The sequence below is a fragment of the Neodiprion pinetum genome, chromosome 4, assembly GCF_021155775.2.
Source record: "Neodiprion pinetum isolate iyNeoPine1 chromosome 4, iyNeoPine1.2, whole genome shotgun sequence".
In the NCBI taxonomy this organism is placed as follows: Eukaryota; Metazoa; Arthropoda; class Insecta; order Hymenoptera; family Diprionidae; genus Neodiprion; species Neodiprion pinetum.
The window spans coordinates 42,038,070-42,049,191 of record NC_060235.2 but is presented as its reverse complement, the minus strand read 5'-3'; the positions used below and the strand labels follow the sequence as shown (position 1 = coordinate 42,049,191).

The following is an 11,122-nucleotide window of genomic DNA, read 5'->3' as shown; positions in this document are numbered from 1 at the left end:
GAAATTAAAGAATGGTGAAATAAAGATTTTGCCAAGAACCAAGATAATACGTTATTATATAATGTGAGTACTTTACAACGGTACAGAACGTGCCGAATAACAATCCGTAATAGTTTAATATATTTGTGTATTTATATAAGTGAATTTTTCTAGTGTAATAGATTTATTTATTTATATTATATAATAGGTATATGTATGGGTATAAGTGGTCAAACTTCATGTGAGGCTCAATCTTTACATTTGTGTATGGAATGTACTAGAATATATAATATACATTTATTATGTATATGTATATCGATTTTTTATAGTGATATGTGTTTCTTCAATTCTACTATGTATATTATTCTCAATACGTGATAATGCGGTAATAGTGAGCGCTTTGTCTTCGTTACGTTTTCTTCCTATTCGTTATAACTTAGAGAAATATACAGTAATTTTTGTTAAAAAACTTTTCAAAAACACCTGCAGTATGCGATAAAATTTACGATGCAAGATTAAGAGAGACACATGAGGTACACATAAATGTTAATTTTTCAACCATATATGTACCTGCATATATATATTTTAGTTACATAGTTGATATAATATTCAAACCTTGTGTATACCTCTACATAATACATATACGTATACCCATTGATATACCTATACTATATCACGCCAATGCAAAATTATAATACATAACGAGCATAAATGTCGAAAAAGTAAAGCAGCATAAGTATAGTTATTATACATGTATCATATATTATAAGTTGATTCAAACAGCGCATAACATCGAATTCATGAGAATATATTATGTAATATGTAATCCCACTGCGATTCACAATCGTATTATATCATATCATCATTTAACACATTACAATTTCTCATGAGGAATAACAGTCAAAATATATAGAAAATTTAATCGCCGTTACAAAATTTTTTTTAAAAAACTTTATATATTACATAATTATAATTACATAATATGTGTTCATCCAAATTACGTGAGTTTACGGTTTCGTCGAACAAAATTATACGCATGTATGCATGTATGTATAACGTATTTTCTAACACCATGATATATCGATATGTGTCGGAAAGCATTGTAACGATAGTCATTTAATTATAAACTTTTACTTTTCTTCGATGTTGTTACATCACTTTTCGCAGATGGATCGCGTTCCGAGGTAAATCAACGTTAAATAAACGAGCATACTATGCATGTTCATTATAATATGTACAAATCCATATAAATATATAATTAAATGTATGTACAAGAAAAAAAAATAAATAAATAAATCACACGCTCGTATACCCGGGGTTAATGTAAAAAAAAAATCGTCCCTAACGATCGAGAGAGGGAAATATTTATAGTATACAATTGTTGTTTTTTTCTTTCTTCAACAATTTATTCCATTTCACCACTGAATAGTTTTCCCATGTTCTATTTCTCCGCTATATTATGTTTTCATTTAGTTATTATTAAATTTTTTATTTTTTTCTATTTATTCTTCTCAAATTACTGTTTGTCAAGTGCACGAATAACCGAGTGCAATTAAAATTTCTACATACATATATAGGTATAATCATACTGTAATTTCTACACCTTACATATATTTTTCGATAAATTCTCTGTGCTTTGAAAATTTCGCGCGTCGTACAATAAGGTAAGAGTTGTACTATATTGTATAGGTATGTACTATGTTCAAGAAGCAATTGATAATATATGCGTCAACAATTTGTGTTTATATTATAATATAATATTAATACAGTGATGCGATCATAGAATTGTTTATTTATTCGTTTATTATTTTTTTTTTTCGTTTTTTTTATCGTTTTCATTATTTTTCACCTCCACTATATTCAGCAGCTATCTGTTCACAATAACAAGGTTCTTATAATCTTTCAACTATGAGATATAAATTTCCTTCAGGTTTCGTACCAATGCCTCGCACGTGCGTGCGTGACGGTCTTTAACGGTGATGCTTCAGCATTGTGTATATTCTATGTATATTCGTTTCATGTTGTTCGAGCGGAAATGATATTTTTCAGATATCGGAGCAATCAACGGGATAATCGCTACCGAGTCCGGGCCGGGGGGGGGTTATACGATGTGCAGCACAGCTCGAATTTTATAAAAATACCGTGAAGATGAGGAGAGGATGTGCACAAGAGTCCGTAACATAAATATACACACCGATACCAGGTTACTTCGTATTTTCGTGGAAATGTCACAGGTACAAGCAATTTAACAAGGGGGGATCCGCCTACATATATGCAACCTGAAGTACATTTGTGTGAAATGCACCCTGAATTGCATAAATTTAGGCGGATTTCGTTATACCATTTTGAATTGCATAAACGCAGGCGTCTATTTGCCCTGCTTGCGCCAAATTGTTGATGCTACATTTCCGCGAAACGATCCAGTATATTAATGCTAATGCATTGAGTTTGAGGAAATAATATAATACACAGATATTGTAACTATTATATGTATGCACAGATTAACGATAAACTGAATACATATATAAATAATCTTGGAAAGAAACCATTTATAAAATAATAATACAATTACTCATATTATGTATAAATATATATTGATAACGTGAATTTATAAGTATAATAATAATTTGTATATAGTTATATAGGCATTACAGATTTAACGCGCCCGCGATTTTCCATACCTATGCATATATTATATGTATATCGTAGTGCAGGTCCTCCCTTGGATATGTCGAGAATATATATATATATATATATTTTTTTTTTTTTTCACGTCATCTCCTTACTCTCAATTGGCCCCGAGATCAGAACATCTGTATATTTTAAATTAATTTCATTCTTGGCATGTGCAACTCATTTTCATTCTTATCTTCACCCTCATCGTTTCTTCGGAATTCTGGTGCCCCTTCTCTTTTGTTCTCTTAATTCTTTTGTGCATTTGGTACAGTAAATACTATAATTGTACAATGGCACACGCAGGTACCAAACAATGGGTACGGAATATTATCAGATATGTATTACTCGTTAATTTGCTATAATAGTATCATATAGTGATTAAAATCCATTCTTTAGCGACGTGTAATTGCGTTATATTTGTAAGGTATAATTTATCATATCTATGAATGTATGTAATAGATATTAAATCGTCGTATTTTGTTTTTAAATTCATTTTTGTTTCGCTCTATGTTTTATCGTTGATTCTCTATCTTTTTCGTTCTTCATTTCCTTCGCTTGTTCTCATAATAACTATTATAGTTCAACATTCGGCGGATAGAAATTATCGACTCTATAGACGTTGTAGGCCGCGTATACTGTATAAAATATATAATCATACAAATATGGTTGAAAAAGTGTGCAACACGTATGAAGAAATAATGAAAGTTGAAAATGTTGTTTTCACTGAGAGTTCGTGTATAATATAACATAATATACGTTGTATGTATATATAAAGAACTATACCTATACGTGTAATAAGATATGATAGCATCGTTTGTAAATTTCGGAAAGAACTGATATTACAACAACAATATGTAATATAACGAGTTCGTCGTTGTTAATAAATTCAGGAATTCAAATATGCAGCTATAACCACGTAGAAGACATCGCGCGCATGTTTCAGTTTTGATTGCAGCAAGTACATGCGTACATTATAGTTATGCAACAACATTTTATGCAGGTAAGAAGTCAAGGTGGACAAAGAAAAAAAAATTGTTCTTCAAAGAATCAAAGCGTAGATACAGCGCAGCAATTGATAAAAAATAAACCTCAATCGCGTTATGTGTGAAGTCCGCTCTTTAAAAATATCTTACGCCATGTATAATATTATACATATATAATATAGATTTAAAAAATCACGTTGATCTATATAATATACATAATATATATAATATATACATTATACATACGAGAAAACGATGAGAAACCTAACAGACACGTATAAGCCACATGTTACGTAAACCTTCGTGTATGTGTAATACAGCGACTAGTATAACCGCACATCAGCTCTTCGCGACTAGTTTATAAACTATAATAACTGCATAAGATAGAGATTGTAAATTTTTTAAATATCCGTAACAGCCCGCTAAGTCCGTATTTATAGGTACAGTGCTCTATTCAAGACTCTATACTGCACTCTGCTAATTCGCTCTATATATGTGTATTACATACTTCTATTGCGTTCGAATGGCGTTTAAAATATAAGTAGTAATTACGTATTTTATAAATTTCTATTCTATGACGTAATACATAAACTATATTTATACTATTTTATTATTGATACTAATAATGTTATTATTTACGTAGTTTATATAATTATATAAGAAACCCCTAATAGCGCGTTATTTATTATACAAAAACCTTACAACTATTCAACAAAAACCAATCTTGTAACAATTTTTTAATCTTCTTACTGCAATTTACTGGAAAAAATTGCGTCGCTGTTATAATCGCTGTTTTTGCTTATTTGTTTATCCTTTTTTTTTTATAACGTCACGCTAGATAAATATATATATCAACTACAATTACAGACAAGAGCAAGTGTTTACGCTCAAACTTTACAGCGGGTTTTTCCTCCAAAATGACCAAGGGTAAAATGCATTACTACGTTTAACGTTATAAATTATTAAACCCGAATGATGCAGTGTTTCCGATTGGAATTATTATTATTATTATTTTTTTTTTTTACCGCTCAGGTTAAATAGAATTCGTCGTCTAGTAGTAATTAGAAGAACTACGAAATTTTTATCACGCGACACGCATGTATGATAATTTACCCGCATCCAATTGTGTCGTCGTCTCTGAATTTGACTATGCTACGTGTTATAATATCGATTATTCTATAATACACCGATAAATTATTTACTCGAGAAATATAATTTAGAAAATGGTGAGATGCAAAATATCGGAATTGGCGCCATTTGGCGGTGGAAAATATGCATAACACACTACTCGAGCTAGAAATCGAATTTAATTGTAATGATAATTTTTAGTCACATTTTCCAAAACACGTCAACTTGATGTTACAAAATTAAGTCAACAAGATCATATGTTGGATCCCAATACGCGAGTTGTTGAGTAGTTTTTTGAAGAAAAAAAAAAGAATATTAACTCAACGTTGAGGGATTATTAATAAGAAATCGATTAGTCAGATCAAAAACGCGGAGATCACAATAATTGATAATTCATGAAAGAAATTGTAACAATATTTGCCTAAACCTGGGTCGAATAGTTTCTAGTTACATGTAAGTTCATACGGGGTTGGTTATAACATAATTAAGTACGATATAATTAAATATTACGTAATATGTCGAGTGACCTACTGTATTATATGTCCCATTACCTTATATATTATTATCACTATTGTTACTGATAGTATCATTATTATTATTACTATTATTTATTATTGTGGTTTTTTCTTATCCTACCGATTACTGTCACGTAATTCATATACGCATAACATTTTATATAAATATTCACGTAGTCGCGTTCTTTCTTCATTTCATTCACGTATATCCTTCGCCCCACATTCACACCCCCGCAAATAATTTTTATTCATCAAATTACAGGAATGAAATATATCTTGCAGATGTGAAAAAGAAAAGTTAGTCAACGACAGGATTATTTGTAATTTGAGAATAAACCGCAAGTTCTAATTAACGAAGTACAAGGAAACGTCGTCGTCTCCACTTATCGTCACCGATAGGTACTTTTCTTATATGCTCTGTCAGCGAATACGTTTTCCGCATACAACTCCGGCACGTGATCGAATATCTACATAGTTTGTAAAAGATATGATACACGGTATACACGGTAGCCCATGCATAATTCATACCGGGTATGCCTATGAAGTCGAGAACCTACCTCAACCTAGACTATATTTATTCGCTGCTTACAATTAGTCGCGGGGTTCGCGACATTCTAAGTGTTATGTAAATCCGCAGGATAAATGAAATAATTTATACAGGAATAAATCTTTCAGAAGAGGAGAAAACGGCTGGGGGAAAACCGATGATCCGGGGGTGAATCGCAGGGCTCATCTCTGTGTTGCGTCGTGTTTTACACACACAGACACACACGTACGCATGGCGGTTGTGTTTACCGTTTGCGTATTATCATTGTAATGCGACTTACAACTTAATTACATAACGGCACATTTCTCCTTAAGGCTTATCGCGTTGTTGCTTTGAACCGGCTGCAGGGATACCGTGCGATTTTTCTCCAATGTCAACAAGTCTCGGAAGAGCGCGTTCACGTTGTGATTCGTCTTCGCCGAGGTCTCGAGGAAGCCGCAACCCCAATTTGCCGCCTCTGCTGCGCCCTCGCTCATCGACACCTCGCGGACCGACGGACTCTCGTCGCACTTGTTTCCCACCTGATATTTTAGAAGAGGGTGAAGAAAAGATACCGTTACATTTTTTGGAAATGAATCGATGGGAGCGGGGTAGAAATTCCGAACTTGAAAGGTTCCGAAAGCGCTAAAGTAAAGAAATCGAACTTTGACGAAACATCAAAGTTTCGAATGGTCCGAAATCCGATGCTCAAAGTTCCGAAAGGTCAAACTTTCGAAAATGCGAAAATGAGAATTTTGATCTATATGAAACGTCGAAATTCTGGGTGATCGAAGATTTTCAGTTCTGTGAATTTCTGACTTGGTGAAATTTCACCACTTTGATCTCTCTTTGTTTTAGATTTTCCATATTTTTACGTTCGGCATCCTGGTCATTCGGATTTTCATTTTTTCTGATTTTTGACAACCACTCGTTGAGTAAACTACACTGTGTGAGTATATTTTTATTTCTCGGAATTTTGCCCCGTCTTCACTTGAATATTCGGAAGCTTGCATTTTAGAACTTTGAGGCGTCGGGTTTCCGACCATTCGAAACTTTGTTGTTTCTTCAGAGTTTGATTTCTTTACGTCAAGTTTCGCCAGCAAATAATTCGGAATTAAGCGCTTCCGGAACTTTTTAAATTTGGAACTTCAACCCCGCCCCAATCGATGCGAATTCCTAGCGATCAGAGCAATCATATGTCGCATCAAACATACTCACCAGCATAATCGGTATCTGAGATACGTCTTGACCCTTGAGCTCCCGGATCACTGCCCAGATTGGTCGAAGCTCTTCTAGACTTTGCCTCGAGCAAACTGAGTAAACGAGGATGAAGGCGTGACCTTTGCTTATGGAGAGCCGCTGCATTGCTGGAAACTGATGGGATCCAGTCGTGTCTGTGATTTGTAACGTGCAAATGTTTTTGTTGCAGCTTATCACCTGTAAATAGAAGAGAAAAGAAGAAATATTTCATTTTTCCATCTCATTTCATTGAATCGTTATCAATCATCTTCACACTCATTAATTCGCAAAAATCGTGCGAATATTTTGCGAATGTGATCAAATCTGACAAAAACATTGGTTTCATAATGAACGTTTCTTAAGAAAGTTTGTCTTCACGTTTGAATCGCACTTTAACCTCTAGATCAATATGTTTCCGTTATCAATTTGTCGTTAAATAATCAAACAACCAATCGGCTCGGTTCGGATCAGGTCGGCAATTTCCGGAATAAGATGCAAGCGGCGCGTGCGACTTGCATGGTGCAGTCAGTCAATTGTCAACTTTTAGCCGCAGAGAAATGGCGCCAGATTTAAAAATCTATATTAGCATTCGCGAATACTTAAAAATTTATATTCGTTACATCGCTACTATGTATGTACATACCATCACAAATTTATATCAAAAATAATTGCGAGTTAACTACTTTTGGTATATACTTGGAAAAGAAAAGATCTAGAAACAAAAATGAAGAAAAAGAAAACTACGACTGTACAGGCCGTTATCAATTCAGTTCAGACAAGTCAACGTGGTACCATATGGCAATTCAAGATACGAGTATAAATCTTTGCGAAATAGGGGCATGAGACTTTTTATAAAAAGAGAAGAGTGTTTCTACAAAATTGAATCACGATGATATCAGCTATACATCTATACCTATTCCTAATTATTTCCTACACCGTTCGCCGACTTGTTGAATAGACAAAAAAATAACCTTAAGGCCATGTGCATTATAATTTATAGTCACACTTTGAATCCGTGAACCGTACAACGATAAAGAAGCAGAGATATTAGAAAAGCCGGCATCACCAACCAGCGGTAGTAAAGGTTTTTGTCAGGTCAGCCGTGCAAATAGTCGTAAATTACGTAATACGGTTAAATTACGCTCGGATGGGATACAATTTAGCCGACAGATGGATCTTGGACCTTTATTGCAAATGGTACGACGATCTATATCAATTCTATACTAGATGTGCACATTTTCGAAAGTATTGTCATAAAACGATCAATTCGATTTTCGTCTCTGTTTATATATGATGTGGAAAAACCGAAGAATACGTATGGAAGAAATTGAACGATCATTCCTAGGCGGTATTGGTATAAAAATTGAAATATGTTTGATCGAAAGTGGTAAATAAGAAGGAATATTCGAAAGAAACTCCGAACCACGGTCATTTCATATTAAGCTATGATAATGGGAAAATATATCACGTTGAAGTTAGTAACGTTACGATGCAGGATGTATATTGAGAAAAACCGTTATTTCGCAAATTTTTACTGTTTGAAATTCAGTAAACCGTATAATGAAGAAAGTCTCTCTAATATTTAAAAAATCCAGCTCATTGAGTCACTCTAAAATTGGAAAATGGTTCTTTGTTTTTTGTCCAATATTTCGTTAAAGTAATGTTACTAACTTGAAGCTCGTGAAAATCTGGAATACTAGCTGTGTTCCAAATAATTTTCATCGAGTAAGAAATACGATAAATCGAACTGTAACATTAAACGCATCGATGTTTTTTACTAAAAAATGATTTTTCATTTGTCCTTTACTCGACCATGCCTTAATCAATTGTTAGCCTTACAAACAACAAAAATTGAAGAAACCGACCGCGGTTAAACATTTTCAGTATCTTCGATGTTGAGTAAAATCTAAAAATCTCTTGCGAATTTCAAATTGTTCGATTCGATTTTATGTATTGGTTGAATATCTATATCTATTCTATCTATCGCTGTGAAACAGTGTAATATGCAACAATGACAACGCTCTTTCCGCTACCTCCATATTGTTTGATACAAATATAATGCATTTACATTAGGGAGGTTGGTTTAAAAAATTTTTTTTTTAAGATGCCACTCGAAAAATTTGTGACAAATACTGAAAAAAGAAATTATGATCAAATCTGGAGAAGGTAGGAAAATATTTCGAGGTTACTACGAATTATTGTAATATTTTTTATTTATTTTTACGTCTAGACACTGGCAAATATATATTAGTTTGTTTTTTTTTCTTTGTATTGTGGACCAATTAATCGTTCACCAATCAACAGCAAACTACACCTAACAATTCCGCAGTTGGCTGTTATCGTCTTTTAACCGAAAGATTAATCATCTCGGAGAAATTTTGACAACAGTTTTTGCTACCGAAAGAGTAATATCACTACACCTTAACGTCCCTGTTTTGTTTTTAATGCTGATTTTTACGAACAATGATCAATTCGACAACGATACGAAAAAAATAAACTAATGTATATTTGTAAGTCCGTAAGGTGTAGACATAAAAATAAAAATAAAATATTACAATAATTGGTAGCGACATCTAAATATTTTTCTACTTCCTCCAGGTTTTACGACAGTTGTTTTTTTTTCCGGTATTCGTCACAAATTTTTCGAGTAGCACCTTAGAAAAAGGTAAAAAATGAACTACCCTAATATATACTGTATTTAGTATTACTTTCCGAAAGAGCAGGAAAATGGCAACTGCAGCGGCGTTGAATTATTCTAATAATACATACCTGTCTGTAGGTGTCCTCGATGGTGGGTATGTAGGACTCGCGGAATGTCCCCTTGACAAAGCGCAATACTAAGGAACTCTTGCCGACCCCGCCGGCCCCGAAGACGACGACCCTGTAGTCGTTGCTTTGCTCCGGCATCCTGACATCGGCCGTCGTGACGGATTAACCCCCGGCGAACGGGGTCGCTTTAGGGTGTTTTACTTGAGCCGACCGAGTGGCGGCTCCTCGTGCGCACCCTTCAAGCCCTCCGAAGTCCCTGCGACCGGTCTCGAGGTGGGCGAGAAGCCGGCCTTCCTTATCCTCTTCGCCGGCGGCGTCGTAGCCCAGGGTTTTCGAGTGAGAAGGACCTGCCTCAACCCCGATTCAGCGACGTAGCTATGACGCGAATTATGTATACATGCAGTGCGATTGGCAGGGTTCAAAACACGCCGCGGTTATTTTAAGGCAAATCGATCGATGCAGGTACGTCACGGCGCTCGTTCATTCACACTTTCTGTATGCGGACAAAAATTTATTATATATATACGGATAACGGACGTGTGTTGGGCGCGTTTCGTAGATAAAGTAACGCATATGTGATGAAATAATACTTGCAGCAATTGATCCTCGCGCCTTTTTTTACACCCTTATTTCTTTTTTCAATTATACCCGAATAAACGAGGCACGACTGATGGGGATGAATGCGCGATACTGCCGAACAAAATTAAGGATATAATTTTATTTACCGCCAAATTCTCCCAGTAATTCGCGGCTATAAACACCCCAACACGACAAACACACTTCGGTTTATATGATTACTATTGCAGGTTTAATTCGTTGAACGGTAACCCGCCGGCTTTGTCTTTCGTTTATTTCCTCCCTAGCTGTCTATCGACGGAGCATAAACGACGGCTTCGAAACGGACGTGCGCAGGAGAATAAAGTGCGAACGACGTCCCCGTGTGTGCGTTCTCACTGTATAATTACAATCGGATACAATGTTATCGCCGGTTTTATTGTTACGCAAATTACTTATTACAGGGCGATTCGATGGCGTTGAATTTTATCCAGCAAAACTCGATTATTGACAATCAATTTTGCTAACCGAATGTAACGGCTGCACCCTCTTGTCCCTCCCGCCGACCGGGTTGATCACTCCCTTCGTTCGAGTAGGAGGCACGTGCATATGCGCACTACGATAGAACTAACGAGAAAAATCAATAACCGTTTCGTCCGAATGCCGGCTATTATTATACGTTGACATCGTATCTTATATGCCGCATAGAGACGCGCATTCTGATCCTCGATTCATGCCCCACGTACACAGAC

The 11,122-nt window shown here is 35.0% G+C and overlaps 1 protein-coding gene across 1 annotated transcript; it reads right to left on the bottom strand.

Moving 5' to 3' along the window:
- Positions 1 to 36: 36 nt before the first annotated feature.
- On the bottom strand, positions 37 to 10,645 carry LOC124217093 (GTP-binding protein Di-Ras2). The gene is made up of 3 exons (XM_046622375.2): positions 9,816 to 10,645; positions 7,026 to 7,244; positions 37 to 6,349 (listed from the first exon to the last, which is right to left on the bottom strand). Exons 1-3 carry the CDS (start codon positions 9,951 to 9,953, stop codon positions 6,116 to 6,118), a joined length of 591 nt encoding a protein of 196 aa, XP_046478331.1. The 5' UTR covers positions 9,954 to 10,645; the 3' UTR covers positions 37 to 6,115.
- Positions 10,646 to 11,122: the final 477 nt, after the last annotated feature.